The following is a 23373-nucleotide window of genomic DNA, read 5'->3' as shown; positions in this document are numbered from 1 at the left end:
CCATCTTCGCCTCACATCCTGTCACTCTACATTTTCTACAATACCCAAATAACTATACGGACAAACACCATGACAAAGAAGAAAATCGAAGATCTCATACCTCCTGTATCTTGAATTTCTTGACAAAAATATATATACTGTAAATGCAGAAATATTCGCGGCTGTTTTATGTTTGCGGTTTTTCGAGGTGACCGTACGTTCCACCGCGAACTTAAAACCATAGCGAACATTTTTGTCCAAATTACTGTAGCAGTGTGTGACTATATATAGTGCTGTCGCAATTTTGAAACCACCGCAAACACATTCGCCTTAGCGCGAAATAAAAACCACACGAACTTAATTAATAATTGCATTTATACTATGAAAAAACATGTTCATCGAACGCATCACGTGATCCACTCACATGTACATACCCGAGTCCTCATGTTCCCAAATATCAATCTAGTCTCTTTGATTGCGCAAATTTTTAGATATATTTGATGTGTGAAAATCCTTTCTATTATTGCAAGAAGGCTATCCCTACATAGTGGTTATTGCTCTCTGGTCATAATATATGGGAAAACACAGACAGACAGACAGACAGGCACACAGATAGACGGACAGAAGACATCACCTCTATTTTCATGCAGGTAACAATCGATGTATTAACGGCAAAGTGAACATTCTGTCTCAATAACTAGTAGTTAGGGGTGGGTACCGGTACCGTGTACCGGTACAAAACCGGTATTTCTTAATGGACCGGTCCAAAAAAAAACCGGTCCGTAAAAAATCAGTGGACCGGCCTATGGACCGATTAGAAAATTCATAGTACCAGGCTACCAGCAGGCGGCCACATAACTGGTCTAGGAAAATGCAAAACAGCAGATTTAACGAGTCGTTTTCGAATATACGTTAGCTATGAATCATATCTAGAAACACTAAAAGGATGAGTAAACAGACGGCGAGGAGAGTATAGTTATAATTTTGAGACAAAGTGCAAACCTAAGAAATTATATCGTTCCAGACACGACGTTTGGAGACTTTTACGTGTGCCTCGCTCTCCAAAATATGATGCACTGCGACACTACTATAATCAGGTACAGGTACAGGTCCGGACCTGGACCTGACCCTCTGGACCTGGACCTGGACCGGGCCTGAATTTTATGTACCGGTACCCACCCCTACTAGTAGTGCATTACAGAAGTACATGCAGTCGCTTTTTCTCAGTTTCCAACTACCTCGCTAGAGGTCTCTGCTGATTGACCCTCTCAAAATCCGATGAAACCAGGGAGGGGAGGATGACGGTTAAATGTTTTCGTTGGAAGGTGAAAATCTATGTTATACAAAGTATTACAGAGAAAACAAAAAGTTACAACTGATAATAATGCTTATAGAAAACGATAATTACTCTATATACGATAAAATGATAAGCTAAAATACATTGATTAATAATCAAACCCCCTGTTAGGTTGAACTTGTCCAATTTGTGACGTCATCAACCCGGAAGTCAATCACTCCGCGTCTGTTTTCATGATGGCGTGCCTCTAGGGTTCGTCCCGCCTTCTCTGTTTTGGTTCAAATCTGCAGAGAAAAAAAAAACAACAACGTTATGTCAGGGATAGAGTTGAAGCCAGTGGAGGGCGGGAGTCCCATTTTGCTCCCTCTTGGCGAGACTATCGTCGGCAGGGGGCCGTTTTTGGGGGTGAGCTCTCTTCTTCATAATCTTGACCTCATTATCATTTGCTTGCGTACTTGGCCTCCCACTAGGTTGGGCTTTGGTAAACATTATGATTAGTTAGGCTGATCCTACTATACATATACTGTACATAGTGATGATCCATTATAGCATGGTGTTTACGTGGAATGCAAGATGAAGTCACATGACAATTTGCACGGCACTTTAAGCACCAGTAAGCAGTCTTTGAATCATGATCATTTACTGTGGATTCCATTATTTTTGCAAGGATAAAATTTCGTGGTAGGTGTGAAAAGGACTGTTTTTGCATTGTATTAAGTTTGCGGCCGAAACTATATTATAGTAGCACAGCCACATGTTCGTGGTGCATGGTGCTACGAAAAATGCAAATTGATAAGACCACCAGGAACATTCCAAGATATACAGTACAAATGTATGTAGTATTGATAAGTATACATCCCTGAACTGATGGACCGTTGTAACCTGAAACGTCTGACTGTTTCAAAATCTTATCCAGTTGCTTGAGTAATTATTTTTGGCGTATCTTATTACCTGGATGTCTAACCTTCATCAACGTATTAAGGATCAATACAGTAAGTTTTGCCTAAGCTCAGTGAGGGATCTGGAGAACACCAGCAGGAAGATTGCGGACTGATATAAAACCTGGTGTTCTCAGTCCTATCGTTAGTCACTGACGAAAGACAGTGGATACTGTCTGAAACGTCTGACTGTTTCAAAATCTTATCCAGTTGCTTGAGTAATTATTTTTGGCGTATCTTATTACCTGGATGTCTAACCTTCATCAACGTTGTAACCTTACTATTGCTACTGGTATTCCCCAAGGAAATGGAATAAACACTATCGATGGTGATACATGTAGTATATAACCAGGTTATAGACTAATTAGCTTTGAATCACGGACTATAGAACTTATGATTTAATGATACTGTATTGTAGTTGAAAATTAGATACCGGATGCTGATGTATTCAACGTGGTACATCAGACATCATCAATGATGACATTTTTTAGTTCATATTTTACCAGTATCTTCAAAGTCGGTCAATTTCATTAGGTAGGATTTTATCCACTTTAAATTTAACAATTATCTTTTCTTCCATGCATGTGATGATTTTCTATTGAAAAAAAATAAAGTGGCATTAATCAGAGAACAAAGAAATTATTTGGTAAATTGTAAAGGTTATAAGAGAAAAGGAATAGCTTGCTTTTTGTTGGCTTCAATATATAGCTGCACTGAAGCAGAATTTCTACTTGTAGTGAATTAAAAGACTCTTTTTACACAACCAAGAGATTTATTCCACCGGCGTTTCGGTGACCATCTGTCACCTTCTTCAAGGCAATTCTGACTGGTTGGTTCACATATAGCAATGCAGCACAGGTGTTGCTTTTAGTATTTTGCTATATTAGCCTCTCCTGAATATAGAATGATATATACATGCACCATATGTTCCTCTTATAGATGTAATACTCGAAATGATGGGCAAAGTTGTGTCCAAAAGAGCGTAATTTCAGAAATTAATTTCAGTCATTTCAGAAATTATAAATGCCCTGATTTTTGAGGGTCTCTAAGGGAGCTTCCAGAACTCTATACAGTTAACGAGCTTGACACAATTCACAAACTGCAGGAGAGTTGTGGTTGTGCTGGATTCTAGAAAAAGACTAGATTTCCACTGCAAATTGATGACATCCAATATGTGTTTCCAATGTATTGATACAGTTTCTACGAGACTGTAGAATCACTTTTAAACTGTGAATTTAAAACACAGTGCGAAAGCCTCCTTTTCCCTTCTACAGTGAAATAAAGCAACTGTGAAGCAAATAGAAGTAACTACTAGGTGATTTTAGTTGTAAAGAACATAAATTATGACTTAGTGGGTGTGGGTACATGTACATGTACTAACTTAAAGGTCTTTGCTATAACTATTTGAATCATTGACAAGCGTATGCCCCCTAGTAGCTTCATTTCTAACTGCAGTGTCTCCTTTAAGGTTACAGACAAACGTGTGTCCAGGTCTCATGGCATCTTGGATGTGTCCAGTGGAAAGCTGAGGCTCAAACCAGTGAGTTGAAATGAAAATTTCCATGAATTTCATTTTCAAACACACACACACACACAAACAAACACACACGGACAAATACACACACACAGAAACAGACAACCCAAAAAACAATATACTGTAATTCTTGTTTCTTTCGCTGTAAATTTTGATATGTTCACAGTTCACTCACTTCACGGTTATCACGGTCTCCTAGATGTACCGTGAATTTACCTTCACCGTAAAAAAAACTGTTGTTATCATTCATAATTCCTTCACACATCCGTTCTGTAAATCACTTGCCAACACCATGAAGTTAATATTCAGTGAAAATGTCCATTTTCCTTACATTGTGAAGTTTTGCTACCGTGAAGATAAAGTGAATTACGGTACTACACTCCTTGGGCTACCATATTGAAATTTGAATGTTGTGAATCCCTAATTGCTTGTAATGTATGTGAATTAGGCACTGATTTTTAGGCCCGCAGTTTGGTTACTGAGCTTTGTTCTCAAAGTCAAAGTTTATTCCACAACAATCATAACAGATACAATGTACAACAAATTACTAAAGCTGTGTACAGTAAGACTAATATCTATGCTATTCAATATATAGGGAGCAGAAACTACATGATTCAGTTGAAGTATCAGAAAGCATAGGAGACATTGTGTGCATGAAACGTTTGTGTCTGAGATGATACATCTCTTTTGCGTAAAGCAATAGATGTACTAATTACATGTTAATTGGCTTGGATATGATAAAATCAACGTTGATGACATCCTTTCTTTATTTTCCTTGGCTTAAAAAACATCATTATTATAAAAACTATTATTATTATTATTATTATTATTATAAAAACACAAAGGTGCCTTTAGGGTATTTCAGAAGATTTCAACCAGGTCAGTCTGATGATATCAGTTGTTCTAAATCCAAAATGATTGATGTTGGTGGTAACATTTCGTTGTTCTCTAAAATATTTTTTCAGATCCATGTCAACCCTTGCTTCTTCAAGTCCGAGGGAAGTGAAAGTCTCCAGCCGTTACCTAAAGACCAGTGGAAGGACCTACAGCACGGGGACCAGTTCGCTCTTTTACCAAACACCTTTGTGTTTGAAGTGATCATCTCAGACACCTTCAGAAAGGCAACAACCGCTAGGTAAGTTTCTCTCGCTTTTTTTATTGTAGGTATTGTTTGTGAATAGTTTCATCAGGTTGGTAAGTCAATGAATAAAGATACTGTAATTCTTGTTTCTTTCACAGTGACTGTAACTTTATGTTCACTGTTTTCACGGTCACCTCTGTACTATGAACTTATCATCACCGTGAAAAACCTGTTGTAATTATCTATGATTCCTTCACACATCCATTCTCCGTGAAATTAAAGTTCAGCAGTGAAAATGTCCATTTTCCTTGCACCGTGAAATTTTGCTACCATGAACATAAAGTGAATTACTGTCTTTGTACACAACCAAGTGATTTATTCAACCAATTCTGACTGGTTCACATTGCACTACAGTACAGGTGTTGCTGCTTATACATGTAGATGCATTTCCCACAGATGTAAACACTTTGCGTTTGGGAATGCATCTATAGGCAGCAACACCTGTGCTGAAGTGCAATGCGAACCAGTCAGAATTGACCCGAGGAAAATGACACATGATCGCCGAAACTTCGGTTGAATAAATCACTTGGCTGTGTACAAAGTTTTTTTTATATTCTGTACATATTATTGTACACAACCAAAGAGTTCATGGCCAGCTGACGTTTCGGTGACTGTCTGACACCTTCCTCAGGGCACTAATGACTGGTTTTCCAAGCCGACTCGAAAACGTGTGAAAATTGGGCCAAAGATATAAATCCTTGCTTTGCTTGTGTCAATGGCACATGTACTTGTATTGTATGTATTTACAATCTTATGAATGACTCTTGTTAGGCATGTCACACCATTTTTTTTTGGTAAGATATAACTTGCTGAAATTGTTGCCAAAGTACAGATCAGATTCTTCCGCTTAATATGCTTTTTATCCTGTCAAAATCGGACAATGTTGAAATTTTTCAGAATTTTTCAAAGTTGAAAAGTAGGACGTTTTCATTAGAAGACACTTATCTATTGGCCCTATGGGAATGATTGACCTCAACATGGCACCAGAAATTACCACACGTCCACAGTTATTTACATACTTTTTAATGTAACTCTTAAACACTTTGACCAATATTGTTCAGATTTTCAGCATTCAAAGATTATATAACTGGACAGACTGTCATGTTTTATTTTTGACCTATTTTCAGTATCTTATCTTGATTATCCCTTATTAACTCTAACTAATTCATTCATTCACAATAGTGCCAATCAATTAACATACATTTCTAAACATGCTGAAAACTGAAAAAGAAGGAGCTAGATGTTCTGACTATCTTGTTGTTGAACAGATCATTATGAGAATAATGTATTTTTGCAGTCTTGGCTAATTGCAAGATATGCAAATGAGGGTAATTATCCTCAACAGGATGAACTGAACTGATCCTCAAATACACATGTACAACCAGTTGTTTTACTTATCCTTATTTGTACTACCTATTCCCTAAAACAACTTTCAACTGTTAACCTACATTACATGTTGACTTAAGTAGGAATTTTTACAACAGGAGCAATAATAGATCTATATGAAGATGTGTTGATTGGCAATAAACTAATGAGCCATATATAACGTTAGTAAAAGGCATACATTGTTAATGATGTACACTGATATTGGCTGCTACATGAACTCACTGATGTTGTAAGCTTGCTGAAACAGGTTCCTAACAATGTCTATACTTTAAAAAATTTAATATTCCAATGCTTAATTAGTTAAATATGCTAATTAACATCATGATCAATCAGAATGATAATAGTATGGTGCTTTAATACTGCTATTATATCAATACCTATGTTACCCATTCTAATAAGATCTCTGATTGGTACAGATAATAAGTTACCTATAGTACAGCAGACTTACAACTTACTTTCTGACTAGTACAGTATCAGTAATTAATTTAGTGTTCACGTTATTCTCCTGAAGTAGCTTCTCCCTTTGAAAATTTGAAGAAGGAAATTGAATTTTCGTCACCAAACACTTGATCTGATGTTTGTGTAATCTTCAACTTGTTCAAGTTTGCTTGAAGGCAGCCCACGTTCTCTGCACAGCTGTACCAGATATGCCACCTTTGTATCTACTGGAAAATCAAAAAAGGACCGATCTGAATGAAGATCATACAACTGTGTGACAAATTCGGACTGTATGATCGTAACGCTAGTGTATATACACAACATAATTACGACAGTGGAAAATTGTTTGTTGCGTCCAAAGTATGCCATACCATCGGATATGAAAGGTATATTACATTCACCATAAAATATATGACCATTCTACGGTTAAATAGCGCAGGATTTATAACAATAAGTTCAATTTCGAGCACAGACAAAGTGCGCGATCTCACGCCCCCCACCCCCGCCACGTATGCGCACACAGCGCACGTCATTTTTCGGGCTGTCGAAAAAAACTCTCAAAATGTATCGCTAAACCCACAAGCCAAACTCGCCTAAATAGAAACAAAAACTACACCATGATGACCACAATATATCTATATTTGCTACAGTATAGGGACAAAATTGCTAAGTTCAAGAAAAATAGCGAAAATATCCACTTACTTCCGGAGGTTTCTGCCATTTCGCCCATAACTCCCGCCGAGAATGACGTACACACTTTGTCCCACCACTGGCGTGAACCTTGATCTCTGCCCTTTCACCTGAAACCATTCCGAGAGTTTTGCGTGCTACACCGGCTTGTGGCTTTTGAGTTGAAAATGGGACTTCCGCCGGGCGGGCCTGAAAATCGCGTCAAAACGGGGCGGTTTTTCGCCTGCATCTCCAACTTAAATGATTTTTAGCTCCTTGTTCCATTGATATTTTCAACTAAAAACATAATAGCATGATAGCGAATCATCCATTGATTCTTGACAACGATTTTCAGTGGCATAATGCATGTGGATGATTTTTAAGATTTTTGTAAAAACATTTACTGCCTCGCGCGCCGCCGCGTTCTAATGCAGAAACGCGGAGGTTTGACATGCCTACTCTTGTGTCTTGTGTTATTTTCTCAGTGCTGGAACATATGTTGATGAAACTGTCAAAGTGGAAGAAGACGTCACAAGCCCAGTGAAACAGGATGAAGACAGCAAAAGTACGAAGGATCTTCCTGCAAAATGTCCCATTAAGGAGGAAAAGAAGCCAGAAGATACTGGTGATGATACCCGTAACAACACAGGTAACTTAACGGAACACAGGTTGTGCTACGGTCACACTTGCACCGGTGCCCATAAGGGGTGTAGCCCTTGACGGGCCCCAAAGTCGCAAATTTGTTCCGATGGATTGTGGGACAACTGACCGGTACAATTTACAAAATAAAACAACAATTCTTCATGTACTCACGATGAGCTTACAACGTTTATTTGTTACAGGGTCCCGGGTTGATTTTAACTCTGAGTTAAAATCTTACAGGGACCTGGTCCTGCGCAAAAATAGCCTGGTAACCACGGGGTTTTTCATGGGGGAACGTAGGGGTCAACCCCGAAGGTGAAAAAAAACCCAGCCTGTAAACTAGCCAGCAGGGCTAGCTCCCTTTTCCAGTTGTGACCGTAGCATTACAGGCCCAGGAATGGCAACACATTCAGCTATGGCTCTTTTCAAATGGCAACATTCCTTATACAACTTCTTTCCAACCCTACCTCTAGATCTAGTCACCAAGAGGTTGGGAACTCGAATCCTGGCTGTAGTTGATCACCGGACATGCACGCTACTTGAAAGGGTCTCAGTCTTATCGACGGGACATTTAGCTGCGGTCCACAGTTCATTATACAATGAGCCTGTAGATACCTACAAAAGTACAGTTAGTAGCATCTACCTTTTTTGTCACGACCAGTGGAAGATAAGCTCTTCGGTGAGCTAAACTGGTCAAACATTTCAAATAGCATCCGCTGACTGACTGAAACCGACACATATGACCATCTACAATACTAGTATCAGTTTTGACAGTCACTGACAAAAATTAAAGATAGTGGATTATTGCTATCAGAAATGTCTGACCACTTACAAAAGGTATACAGATGTTTGAGTAACTTTTGTATTGAGTATCCTTCATACACATGTGCATATTTTGGATCCCAGAAAACCTCTCCAAAACCAATGGAGCTGCAGAAAACCAGGAAGAAAGAAAAAAGCCGCCCAGTCCTGCTGCCTCACAGGAGACACCTTCACAGGTGAAATTTCAGTATATATTGTACAGATCATTGTAGACTTCATATTTCTTACACAATTGTACCGAATTCTCATAGAGTGATCGTGTTCTATGATGGTGAAGTGAAATGCTTTTTCTGTGGGTGACCTTCATCTTTGCCTACATGTACTCCAATCATCACACATAGAAATTTTGAAAAATAATTTGAATTAGCTTGTATTGCATGACAGTAAACAAACCAACCTCAAGGCATTTTATGCAGCTTATGGGAAGTACATGTAAGCTGCATAAAATCATAGAGTGGAACTATGTTGCCACCAAGTATAGTAGAGGCATCCTCACACTTGATACCTTTATACAACTGTTAACAGTTAGAGCTAGTAGTTACAGTAGGTGTGACATCATTCAGAGTAATATAAAGCCATCTGCTGCCGCACTGCTTGCCTGTGAAGATGGTGTGTTATGCAAAAGTGGCAGTTACACTGACTGTACAGATACAGATACAAAGGGACTTATGGCCATATTTCTGTCAATTTACCCCAGAAAGCAAAAACAACACAAGTAGGTGACAAAGAGGTGGCCTTGCCGCTTGAGAGAAAACGGAAGCTCCCTGAGTGGATGGAGAGACTTCCGCCTGTCAACGCCGCTGGATCCGAGGACTCCGCCGGTGCAGAAGTCACGAGTACACCCGCTAAACGAGGTATAGGAACCGTTCGTTACTTTTGCCCTTATGCAGTCTTACTCAGTTATGTTCTGTTTTATTTTGTGCTCTTTTCAATCTATTTTGTTTCGTTTTGCTTCATTTCACTGTCTTTCTCTTTAGTTTGTTCCAGTTCGTTCCATTACGTTCCATTTTGTATGTTCTGTACACCCTAGCTAATCCTCATCTTCAGCACTGCTCAGTTACCTCCTGCAATGACTCTTGATATGAATAATGCACATTTGCTACCAAGAGCACTCAATTTCTTAAAATTCTTTTTATGCAAGTTAAAAACTGACTCCGGCATGTTTAGGAATGGATTTATGTTTTTGTGGTGTTTCTTGTGCAGGAGGAGGAGCAGGTAGAGGCCGTGGGAGAGGTCGCGGCAGAGGTCGTGGCAGGGGGAGGGGCAGACCACCCCGGGACTATAGTGGCAGTGAAGGGGAAGATGCCCCCACCCCGGCAAAGAAGAGGGGCGGTGCTGTGGGAAGGGGGAGGGGTAGGGGGAGGGGTAGAGGACGGACCAAAGCAAGGGACATAAGTGAGAGTGAGGAAGAAGACCTGGGAATAGAGGAGGAAGAGTCTCCGGTTAGAAGGACCACCAGCAGAACTCCAAAGGTTAGTGGGAGACAAATTTTCTAGTAATGCCACAACTGTCATTGAATACAGTTACACCCCTACATTGTATGTTCTGACACCCCTATCGCTAAGCCTAACCCTAGCGTAGGGTCTCGTAGGAATTATTTTAGCCTGAGTGTCATCCTAGTTAGTTCTGGGGCTCCAATACTGTTGGTAAGGGGAGAGAATTGTAGCCCTGGAACTAACTCAGATGACACTCAGTCTGGATTTTATTGAAGACATTCAGCATCTGCTATCTTCATCAGAGACTGAGAAATGCGATTTTTATCTGCTTTGTATCATTTTGTATTATTTTATAATGAGTTTTTACTTCCTTCATTATATCTTGTGTATACAACTTGTATCTTCGTCTATATTATTGTAGGTCAGCCGTTACCAGCGTGAGCTGCCTAGGCCGACCCATTGTAATGGCTTGTTTCCATTGTCAATAAATACAAAATACAAATACAATATAATACAAAAATACATTTTTCCTTGTGTTTTCTTGTGTAGAAGCGGGTTGCTGATGAGGAGTGGGTGCTGAGTGGGGAGGAGGAGGATGAGGAGGAGGAGGGAGACTTGTCAGATGATGGGGAGGGCAGTGACTGGGAGGAGGAGGAAAAGAAAAGAAAGGTGAAGCCACAAATTTCATACCAAATGATACAGTTATGCATATTACATTGGTACAGCATCACAAACTTTTCCCTTTTCAACATCATATTCTTCTTTTATTATCATCCAAACCAAATTTGAAAGTAACACCAATAGCCATATGACAATCACACTGTCTATGAGATGCAGTGAAAATGAAATTCTTTGCAAATGCCAGTTTCCTCAGTAAGCCATTTCTTAACCTTCAGCACACAGAAGTAGCTGTTTAGCTACCAATTATCTATTGTCTTTTGGGTTAGGCAGCAGGGACAAGGTTAAGCATGTCAAACTCCTATCAAAACTGTCCCTTTTCAACATCATAGTCATTTAACATCTACTAGCATTAATTCCACCAGGGTGCATACATTTAATTCCGCCACCCTGAAAAGTTACGTCCAAACAGATTTCCAACCCAACGTCCCCCAGTGTAGTGTACTCCAGTATATCTAGACTGTGCATACCTGCTGCTTCTTCTCGTGTCACCACTGGCATTTGCATAACTGGGGGGTGCTGGACTAGAGATCTCTCAAACCTACTGTTTTTCAAAGTGGCGGATTTATGTAACACGGCGGATTAATGGTATATCTTAACTGCAGGTAACTCCAAAAGCCGCCCGTGGAAAGGCGAAGGCTCGTGGCAGGAGAAGAGTGTACACCATGGACTCTGATGACTCTGATGAGGAGGTGCTGCCTGTCAGCAGAAGGGCCTCCAAGGTGGGTGAAGTCCGTAACATTCATCACACTGAAATAGCCTTTTGGCTTACCAATTTCCTATTAGATACAGGGTTAGGCAGCAGGGAGAAGGTTAAAAGATGTTAATCACCTTTGCCAGAAGGATCAGGTTTCTGTGTGTGTGTGTGAGTGTGTCTGGCTGTTTGTTTGTGCACTGATCTTCATGATATTCAGTCAATTAGTATGTTGATAGGTCTTGGCAAAAAGGTCAGTTTTGACCCCACTGGACCATGCGTAAACTTTCTAGGATAACTTAATCAAAAATGAGCCAATCTCGGTAAAAACTTGTGAGAAGTTATAAGACATATATACAAACAAACTCATAGAAGGAATTTTCTTTTCGACTCGAAATGTCAAAATGGCGCATGTTGATATACCCCTGGGGTCAGTTTTGACCCTATATGCGGTGGTTTGAGGGCCAAGCATACAAATTTAAAAAAAGTACTGCCCAGTACAGTGTCATATACAGACAACTCTTTGGTTCCTCATACTCTCAGCTCACATTCATGGTTTGAAAACTTCTATGTTTAGACCCAGAGAAGGACTAGAGGTGGGAGTGACGACAGTGAAGAAGACGTGAGGAAGACACGAGCACCAGCCAAGAAGTCAGGAAGACGGCCCTGTTCTTATGGCAAGAACTGCTACAGGTCAGGGCAATATTTTAAAATGTAGTCTACAATGAAGTAACAGGACTATTAACTACTTCTAAGTATGTTTACTACTAAATACTAGATCTGTTTTTAAAGACAAATCAATTTCTACAACTGGATAAGATTTGGAGACTACTTCAGAGCATATTGAGTGTCATCCATCACTCTTCTTCTCCATCACTAGAATGAACTTGCAGAACAAGTCAAATTACTAGTACATAAGATATCTTCCAATATTGGTCCTAACTTGGTTCAACACGTATCTGTTAATGTGAGTTGATGCCTGCAAGGAATTGTTGTTTCATTTCATTTTATTTATACAGGGCAAATACAACTCAGGCTGTGAAGCCTGTTTTTCAGGTATCCCTGATTTTACATATAAAAAACACAACTACGACATAGTACACAGTAACAATACTAATCAATCAATAATAAAAGCCATGTCACATACAATACAGATTTCAATTTCCGCCGGGATTGCCATTCTTAAAGTTCTTGTAAGTAATAGCAGTTCTTTGTTTGAGTGGTAATGTGTTCCACAACTGAGCCCCATAGTGTTGCATACTAACGGTATGATGCTACTCTAGCTGAGGGACAATGGAGCAGGTGGGGGTCGTAATCCCGAATCAGTTTGGCCTCTGTGCGTGTTTGGGCGTGTTGTCTGTTAATCTTAAAATGATTTCAGCGGATTTCATTATGAACTCTCCTACAAATTCATGACACTGCATCTAATAACTGTACAACAGGCTTCAAGCACAAACCCAAAACATTGCAAAAATCTCCTTTTTCTTCTACTGAGAAATTAATTCCTGTGAAATTAAATGAATTTACATTATGTGTTCACTGCAAACATGTACAGGAAGAACGTGGCCCACTTTAAGGAGTTTTCCCACCCCGGGGATTCCGACTACAACTCTGAGACAGATGACAGGGACGATGCAGATGACGATGACGACAGAGCCGAGTGTGAATTTGGCACCAAATGTTACAGGTTGGCTAGCACAGTTTTGTTCTATTGTTGAACATTGTACAAACATATACATTTGTATCTCAAAGAGAAACAAGCTCTGTTTTGGTCAAAGGAAGTAAGCATGCATGGACAGTGTGCATGAAGCCAGTTCAGATTAAAACCTAATGTTTTGCATGGAAAGTGACATTACTAATAATAAATCCTTCCCACACATTATTATATACACTTTGATATTTGCAGTGCCCATCTCCATTTCTATAGCCTGTGGACCACACAGTTGCACAAGCACTAGATTAATGTACAGCAAAGAGCTAGTCTTGTGATGGTAAGTGTTCAGCTACATATACCAAACCAGGTTCTTTTAAGAGCTGAGTGCTAAGCAAAGAAAACAGTTATGAACTCGCTACCTCCCGAATGCAAGGGAAACACTATTGTACATGAATCACTTAAATCCTTGATTTAAAAAATACATTTTGTAGCTCATAGCACAAGCCTGTCAGTGGTGAATATCGATAGTACAGGACTGTGTATAGAAGGTTATATCAGGACCAGATCGTCTATATATGATTGAGCATCTGTCAGTAAAAGTACATTAGTCTCACAAATTGAAAGTCGTGCAGTTTTTATTAAGTTTTCAAAAATTCACACATTAAGGTCATATTCCTTGCAGTGCATAAATACAGCTATTGGGCAAGGCAGGAACAGAATTCTTGTTACTATATCATTCTAAGAACTGCAATCAATGCCCAGACCAACTTTTACTTAAATTGTTAACTTTGTATTTTGATCAGGTAACATTATAGTTTAAAGTCATCAATATGTGTTTTGAGCAGCACATCAATTAAGTAACTGATTATAATCATTGATAATGATTACTCACTTTGTGTCTGTGTGTACAGCATACAATGTAAATGGTTTTGTTAAATTGATAAATGCCAGACTTGATGACCTAAAAACTCAGTAAATGTTAAACTGGCCAACACAACAGTCCAATAAAAACTAATTTATTACAATTACAATTACTTTACAATTACATTCCACAAAACTGGTACTAAGGATCTTAAAGAAAATTCAAAATACCTCAAATGCAAATCCCAGATACATACTACTATGTATATTAGTCAGTGTGTCATGATTAATTGCTGTCATCAAAAGACTCAGAATACATACTCACTGTACATCTCTTTAACCTAGGTTTGTCAGGCAAATCGCATGGTGTGTTGGAAACTATGTAAAATGTAAACTATGCACTGTATTAGTCCTAAGGGCTTTTAAGCCCTGTCACTTCAGGAATCAAACATATCCCTTTAGATACTGCACAATGCTGCCTGCAATGGCTAGTAGCCCACCAAAAGGATGTTCAGTGGCAAAAACTGTTGCTTCTTGGGCCAAGTCATAGGCCTGCTGGTAGCAATGGAGCCTATACTGTAGGCAGGTTTTAGCCACAATTAGCAGAAACTCAGACAATATACAAACAGTTCCTTCCTTGTCTAGTGCAGCAATCAAAGTCTTGGCTTTCCTTAAATCTGCCAAAGAGATGTCTGGGACTCCCAGCCTGGAGTTGTCTACTAATTCCCTACACCCAAGATACAGTAGGGCAAGACCAATTTTGACGAACCGTGGCACTCGCAACTGTGAGTAGAGCATCTGCTTAGGGTGCTCGTTTTCTGCATGCTCAATGGCGTGTTGGTATCTTGTCTCAGCCTTCTTCATCAGGAATCTTCTGTCATTGTCGTCATCTTGGCCGGCAGCGATTTCGGTGAGAAGGAAGGCATGGTTAATGAGCAACCATGCCGTCTTACAACCAGGTGCCACTGTGTCTAAAAGGGAGAGGGCCTCTTCTGCCAAGGCAATCCCCATATCACGGCTTCCTTCTCGCAACTTTGCTAGAGACTTTAGACTCCCCCACCAAAGTCTGTGCTCTTCCTCATTTCTTGTGTCAGGAAGGAATGCCTGGACTTCATATAGAAGACGGTTTGCCTTCTTGAAATCCCCTCCATAGATGGCATTAAGACTCCCCGCATGTCGGAGGGACACTTGGGAATCTGGATCTGACTTTGTCTTCATCAGCTTTGCAATGATACTGTCACATTTCATTATCTTTCCTCCCACAGATAACATGCCCAGGTTGTCAATGAAATTGAAACTGGTTTTTGTGTTCAGCCTTTGGCGTTTACTAACAGGTTTAGGCACAACCAGCACAAGTGCTCTGCTTTCCTCATGTTGAGAATTTTGAGATGGCTGTCGGCACTTACATGTACATGTACATGCTTGTCGTCCAGTGGACAGACCTCCTTCTGATACAAACTGAGGACATGTGGTAACATTGACATGTATATTGCCACCACCGGCATTGACAACTATGCTTCCATCCCCTATAACAGTTGCTACATTGGTGGTTTCAGTTGGAGCACACTGTAAAATCTGTTGTCTGGTCTGAAAGCAAAAATTAGGATGTTCAACAGACACAATATCATTGTACATCTCTACAATTTTGTGTACTTGTACCACACCAACTAGAATTTCTTTTTCATGTACATGTTTGTGTATGTTGTAAAATTTTTTGCACCCAAAATTGCACCCAATTAGACATTGTGGACATATAAACTTTCCTCATTAATTTTCTTATTTGCAAAATTGGTATCTAATTATGCAAAATTGTCACTCAAGCTATTTACATATCCATTTACATATCCAAAATCATGACCATTTGTCACCCCCTTCTTGAGCTATTCTCTTTCATAGTCTGAAACAAAACCCAATCCTGCAGTTAAAAAAAGCTGCCATGGGGCCCAAACCTAGCACCTGATATAATCTCTGCCCCAAGAGCTATCTACCTGACTCAAAATATCACGACCATGGCATGTCTAGAACACAAGATATCAAAACAGGAATTATTTCAGTTCTGCCATGGGGCTGATCATGAGTCACTGTTTTGGGAATCCCCACAAAGAGTATAGGATATTCATGATTAATTCATAGTATTCATTAGCATATCAAAAGAACACTGTCTCATTTAACTACATTGCACTAGCAGAACTTAAAAACTGAGATTTACCTTTGGTCTAGATCTTGCAGTGGAGTTATTTTCCTCTGGTACGTTTTGAGGACATGTGGTAATATTGACTGTACTACCACTACCAGTATTAGCAACAATGTTTCCATCCCCTTGAACAGTAACTGTTGATTTGTTTGTAACCAAGCTAGGTGAAACCTGCAAGTGAAAAAATTATGTTAAATATATATGTGACATCACAGGTAATTCCATGGCAATTGAATCATAATGTAAAACTCATTCAAGTCAGATTCAAATTAATAGCGATTTCCAAGTTTAACCATGCATCAAGTGCGGCGGACTTTAATGGCATAGTCACATTACTTATGATTCCATTAAGCCACGCACCGTCAGATAGAGACATTTTTTATGTACCAGCTACATGCACTCAGGTCTAACGAGAAGTTTGTGCATTCCCAATCAACCAGTACTAGTCTTGTTACTGTGAGCTAAGTCCTGTTTTATTTTCTAAGAGAAGAGAGTCATCCAATCATCCAATCATGTAACTAACCATTTTCAGTGCCAGCTTGCCCCATCGTACATACTCACTCAAGATATACTGTCAAAATGTATGTGCTTACCTGATTTTCACCTGCACACTCCATGGCTAGAGCCTTTAGTTGGTGATCTTTAGAAATGATTACCTTGAATAGGATTTTTATCAACTCAAAGGAGGAAAAAAAGTCTGTCACACATCGATAGCCATTGTGTAGATTGTCACCAGGCCCTTACATAATTTGACTCATGGAAAGTCCCTGTGAGAAGAGTCATAAGTTCACAATTAACATAACAAAAGAGTAGTCGGGTCAGTCAGGTGTTAAGTTACCTATTAGAACAAGTGTTATAGCCGACCTTTGGAAAAAGTTGATTTCAGATACTACTGTTACTGTTATTAGACTACATGTAAGTCTAATACTTAAGGCTGTCGTGATTTTTGTACTTTATTTGGAGAAAGGCAATATGAGATTTCACAATATTTAGGTACATTATATGTGTCTCAGTGATGTTGTAATAGGATGGTGTAAATAAACACTGAGTAAACAGTATGTCGCAGGTATGTGTTGAGGCCACACCATTTTTTTTTGCTTCTCTGAAAAGCCTCTCTTGTTTTTCCCATTCACAAATTTTTACTCATGATTTTACTAACGTATGGTCACATTTTATCATATATTAAGTTATAATTTTCATCTATTAAAACTATTTCTCAATATCAATCCATGTACATTTATTACATGGCAAAGGGTAATTTTGTTATCGAAATTATAGTACTATATCAAAGAAAGGGGTGCATTGCATAAAATGAGCCATACAAAGCCCTAATATTCTTTATGTTATGTAAACGCTTATCTTCACCCCAGACTATTTGAGAAAAAAAAAGTGTTTTTTTTCCTTGTCGCTCCAATTTTTTTTTTCAAATCTTAGAATCAACAAATAAAATTGGTGTGGCCTAACGGTACACACCCCAGTTCTTCCAGCTACCAAGGCCTTCTGATAAATCAAGTCAGATAGTTCTTGTATGCTGTGCACAGATCAGTTCTTCTACAAAGAACAACAATTTATGCATGGTCAATAACTTTTTCTCTTCCTGTTTAACACCGCACAAGTGTGATTTATACTGAGGTCTGTGGGGAAGACTTGTGCTTGGATGACCTAATGTCACTCATGATGTTCTCGACTCCTATAGTGCAGTCTACTTCAAAGGCACTAACTTGGCAATTGTAAGTGGCCAAACTAGAAAAAAAAAATCGCAAAAAGAAGACAAATGAATGTATAGTGTGCAATTTAGAAAAATGGTACAAAATAGGCAGTGCCAGTGTTGAATTCCATATAGATTATGTTCTGCTTGATATCCACAGTGCACTTCTTTTTACATCTACATGTTTGTACTAACAAATTGCTGAACAATAACTTATTTTGATGCAGACATGCATGATTAGGGATCATATTTTTGTGATTCTTCATACCATAACACATCTTGGTCTTGCAGGAAAAATCCTCAGCACAAGAAAGAATTCAAGCACACACTCGATCCAGATGAAGAGGAAGAAGAAGAGAGACCAAAGCGGAAGGCTTCTCAGAGAACTGGTAAGTTACCTTTGCCGAGAAGGTTATGTTTTGCACAGCGTTTGTGTGTGTGTGAGTGTGTGTCTGTCTGTCTGTCTGTGAACACAATAACTCCTGGATGTATTGTCTTCATATTTGGTAGGTGGGTAAAGATCTTTGTGAGACCTCAGAATGATTAGATTTTGGGCCACCTGACGACTTGCTATGGTACTGCGGTGGAACTTCTGGTTTTGATATCTCGTGTTCTGAGATAAGAGAACATCATGTTAATCTAGGTGAAGTCAGGGTACAAAACCTTTGAGGGTTGAACCGGATAAAACCTTTTTGTCATTTTGCTAGTGTTTGTTAACAATCATTATTTTTTGATCATCTCACATCTGATTTCTTAGAAATTATACAGTCCTAAATCATGCAGGACATAGTATAGGGCAGTCAGAAGTTCAAAAACATAGTAGGTAACCTTAGAATATCAAACTCCTTGAGCAGAACATACAATGTATGTACATTGTATACAATTCCAAATTGCGATAACTAGAAGTCACAGTAAATATTTTGTTTCATTGTCATAATATAAATGATCAGTGTAAAACTCCTCCTCTCAAGTGTATAGCACCTCCACTGAGTGTACATAATTCTGCAGTGCACCAGTGTAACCCTCAATATATGCTTGAACTTTTTACATTATAGGAGGTGCAGGGAAGATGGCGGAGAGTGATGATGACGGTTTGCCCAACACCTACGACTATAACGACAGTTTCCTGGCCGAAGAAGATGAGGAAGCGTCAGACCAATCCAGTTACGGAGCCGGCAAGGTGACCAATTTTAGATAAGGCCATGTTGATTTGATTATATTGATAAAATTCTCACATGTATCAATTTTCGTCCGTTTCCCCAAAAAATGTTTTCTGCCATACTGAAATTATTAAAAGCAGCTTCAAAATGAGAAAATCTATGTTGTAAATTGAAATTTTTTTTTTGGAAAACGGAGACTGTCGTAGAATGCCAAATTTCCATTCTGAGGAAATGAATCCTGGTTGGAGCTGCATTCATCTTTCAGATGGGACGTAAAATGGGGGTGCCTTGAGCATGTTAAAAGGCACTACAACAGCCACATTACTCAGATGGGTACCTATACTGGCTGTACTTAAAAATCTTATTGAATGAAAGACCTTTATTGTACATTCGTACCCCGAGGGGCTAGGTACATGTCTAACATGTGACCTAACTAATATCTATGTGAAATATATATAATACATACTGTAAATCACTTTAATATAGCGACAGGAAAATTTAGCAGTTGGGTGAAAATGGAGTAGGTCATGGCACTTAATTCTAACATTACTGTCTCAAATATTAATGATCAAATATTTGCAATATTGAAATATTAGCGGTTGACCAGTGACCGTTAAATTAGCTGAAATTAAATTTACAGTTAACAAATCAAGATTTACAGTAGCTTGAACATACATAGGAGAAAAAAGTGATAAACTAAGCTAATCCAGTATGATTGAATCATTTTTCCCTATTCGCTTTAGGATGAAGACTCCGACTGGGAGCCTGATGATGAAGAGATGGAGGAGTTGAAGCATCTGAAGAAAGAAGCAAGACGATTCGTCCACAGCAAGAAACTTCAACAGCCCACTTAGCTCGAAACGTATCGTAGGAGGAGATTTGATTCCATTGATTTTAATGCCATCTTTTAAACTGTGCACTGCTGATAAACTATTTTGACATACGTTTGTATGTGTTTGGGTAGAGATTGCATTGTGGCAGAATCAGTAATTTTAATACGATCAGTATCTCCATAGACAGTGTACTGGTAAAACTGCTGATTGTACGGGCAGAGATCCTGATCGCAATCTCTATCAACAGAGACTCCTGACCAATCACGGTCTCTACCTTGACATGTATATGTTTACAAAACTTGGTCAATTGACATGATACATTCTACCCATACAAAATAGAGTTGGAGATATGATTGGTATCTATCCACTTTCCTCTACATGTGGCAATGTAAAAAGATTTGCAGAAATTCTTCATATCTCTAGATCACTGCTCTAGATGTATTACGACAGACTATATATAGTACACCACGTCTTACTGCAATGACAATTTTGGCCAATCGTTTGCTCTGTAACAAGTGGGTGTGACCATAAAGCAAATTGGCCACAGATCAGCTACATGTATTTTTTTTTCAAAATTTTAATTTTGTTTATTACATGAAATGCATATTACACATGCAATGGCCACGGATCAGCTACATGTATTTTGTTTTCAATTTTTTAAAATTTTTTATTTCGTTTATTACATGGAAAACATGTTATTCATCAGGAAGACAATATCACTTATAGCGGTAACATTATACATCAAATTATAAGGCTGGCATAAGAGCAGTCAACTGTATGCCACATACCAACATAACAACCAAGGCCTGCCATTGGTAACCAATTTTTTTCCGGCAATCTTAAAATCAAAACCATTATTATTCCCTCTGACTGTGAATGTATACTCTCAGCTACATGTATGTATAATTGTTATTCACTTTATTTGCATTCATATTTAACATTATAGTTTGAATCATGGAAGTTTCAAGATGGCTACTAGTGATCATATCTGTTGGCTTCAGCAGCGAAAACTGATATGGAAATGCTGAGGTAGAAGTATTAATGATAGTGTACATGTAGATAAAGGTTCTTGGTACATTGTGTGTAGAAAATTGTCTGTCTTCTCAGTGTTGTTGTCTCTTAAGATGTGTAATACAGATGAATTCAAATTGGTATAGAATAAATTCCAACAGTGAAAAAAGTGGGTACAAGAGTCCTGCATGGGACCATGTACAAATAAGTAGAGAATACTTCTGTATCCCCAAAAGTACCCTTGGGACTGCATATCGGTGTATGCCACGGCCAAAGCCCAGGTCATGATTCGACCAGTGATAGGGCTGGGACCAAGGGTGAAGCGGAATACATTGTGTTGTATTATACGTATGCTATATCCTCCCGAGAAAACACATTTCAATGTGAAATGCACCAGAAATTGACAAAACTTGATGTCCTCTAACAAAACTTGTAAAAACATCAATTCCAATGTCTGAATCTAGTATTGTGTTGTCGCATGACGTGATAAGATAGAATACAAACCAGTCCACAACACCCATATGGAATGTTATCACAGCCCAGGTATGAAATACTAAGTCTTGTAAAATCATGTAATGTTATGACTTGTATGCAGATTAGAGAGGAGAAAAATCATGTATACATTATATATGATATAGTATACATGAAATGTAGCTCCCAACTGAGTCTCCAAATTTACAAGTTAGATATACTTTTCAGATTAGAAGATACACTGATGTTTATATCCTAATCATGTCAGCGCTACATTGAACCCCGGAAACAATTGGTAGATTATGATATACACAACGTACATTGATTTTAGGAGGTAAATGTCTTTTGTCCCCGTAGTTGTGCAGTAATAGTCCTCTTTCCATTAGAGGTTGTGGCCGCTGAGAGACAGATACATGTATGTAGATAAAGAATGAATCTTTTTAGGTTTTGCATGTTTTGTTACCTTTTTAGTCATACTTTTACATTGTGCACAATATTCTGATTATAAAATCAAGGATGAAACAAATATTGGTCGCTTGATAGTTGCTCATTGATGGCCGTCTATTGGAAAGGGGTCCCATTAGTGGTACATTGTGCTGTACATGTATGTGTAAGGACGTTATTGTCTGGCTGTTTTTTGTGCTGTAGTTTCTGACAGTGTCAGTAACAAGAAGATGAGATTTTCACAGTGTACAGTACATGTTCAAGAAGGATCTATTAGTAATAGTTATATGTACCAACTCAAGTAACATATTGTGCACAAGATATCAGGTAACTGTAATTTGAAATAATCTCTAACACAGTAACAGGACAAATGTGTACCGAGAAAAGTATTTGGCGAACCTGAAGAAGTTTTGTAGAGACTCTCACATAGGGCAGATTTGTTTTCTTCATTTTATCTAGAAATAGACTAAGCATTCGAGAAAGCTACAACTGACTTATTGATTAGTTTCACCAAGAATGTTACATACCTACATTTACATACATACATTAAGGATGTTGTTTGCCTCCTTAGTTTTACTTTTGATTGGTCTTGACTCTTGCTTTGTAGACTGCATTGCTCGCAGAATTTGTATCGTACAAGCCAACACCTTTGTCAATTTAATTACTCTCATTAAATATATGCTCGTTATGTCCCTATGATTGAACAAGGGCGTTATATAGGACGAGTTGAAAAAGACACAGCAATGTTCGTAAAGGCAAGAATTTGAGGCAGGCCTGCATATAGCCTGAGTTTGAGGCCTAGCAAACATTGGCTAGGGGCGCCCTCTAGAGGGGATATAGGAGAACTACAGCCACAGCTTCACAGTGTGTAAACATGAGATTGTGTAATCACAGCATAAAAAGTTTTTACTTTGACTTGGTAACAAAGGCAGATTTCATCAGCATGTATACTTAGGAGATAAATATGATTGTACAATGTGCCCGTATTGCCAGGATACGACTGTGCCACTCTTTGTAGGTTGAAAATACATTGTACTCGTACTACTTGCTCTACTGAGTTTACTTTTTTATGACCAGGTAGAACTCTTATCAAGGTATTGAGCAGCTTCTGTGCTTTCTTGACAACAGCGGCGTTCGTTTTTAAAGATTTGTAAAAACAGTTATAGAGCATGTGTACATTCCACTTGAGCATATATACCCTGGTAATAAAAAGCAGTATGGTTACCTACAGTAAGATGTTGTGAATTTTTTATTGTTTGTCTAGGAGAAGGCGGTTCACCTCCAACGGTGATATTGTTACCTCTGTGAAGGAGGTGCACCTCCTGCGGGGGTATTGCAGTTGTCTGTGTGTGTGTGTTTGCAGCTATAGCTCCAGATCCCTTT

At 38.7% G+C, this 23373-nt stretch overlaps 1 protein-coding gene across 1 annotated transcript; it reads left to right on the top strand.

Annotated features, from left to right (window-relative positions):
• The first annotated feature begins 1473 nt into the window (after positions 1-1473).
• LOC136432533 (aprataxin and PNK-like factor) lies at positions 1474-22244 on the top strand. The gene is made up of 14 exons (XM_066423891.1): positions 1474-1681; positions 3683-3754; positions 4714-4883; positions 7868-8031; positions 8931-9022; positions 9544-9700; positions 10050-10318; positions 10832-10951; positions 11566-11682; positions 12232-12347; positions 13210-13341; positions 18363-18460; positions 19127-19251; positions 19975-22244. The coding sequence occupies exons 1-14, from the start codon at positions 1589-1591 to the stop codon at positions 20083-20085; spliced, it is 1836 nt and encodes a 611-aa protein (XP_066279988.1). The 5' UTR covers positions 1474-1588; the 3' UTR covers positions 20086-22244.
• Positions 22245-23373: the final 1129 nt, after the last annotated feature.

Source organism: Branchiostoma lanceolatum, chromosome 4 (assembly GCF_035083965.1).
Source record: "Branchiostoma lanceolatum isolate klBraLanc5 chromosome 4, klBraLanc5.hap2, whole genome shotgun sequence".
Classification (NCBI taxonomy): domain Eukaryota; kingdom Metazoa; phylum Chordata; class Leptocardii; order Amphioxiformes; family Branchiostomatidae; genus Branchiostoma; species Branchiostoma lanceolatum.
The sequence above is the reverse complement of the archived record's forward strand: the minus strand, read 5'-3'. Positions and strand labels throughout refer to the sequence as shown.

Bases quoted from the DNA above. Each gene is read 5' to 3' on its own strand.
- LOC136432533 (XM_066423891.1), top strand. From the start codon at position 1,589: ATGTCAGGGATAGAGTTGAAGCCAGTGGAGGGCGGGAGTCCCATTTTG. The intron at 3,755-4,713 runs GTGAGTTGAAAT...ATATTTTTTCAG, and splicing joins GAAAGCTGAGGCTCAAACCA to ATCCATGTCAACCCTTGCTT. The intron at 9,023-9,543 runs GTGAAATTTCAG...AATTTACCCCAG, and splicing joins CACAGGAGACACCTTCACAG to AAAGCAAAAACAACACAAGT.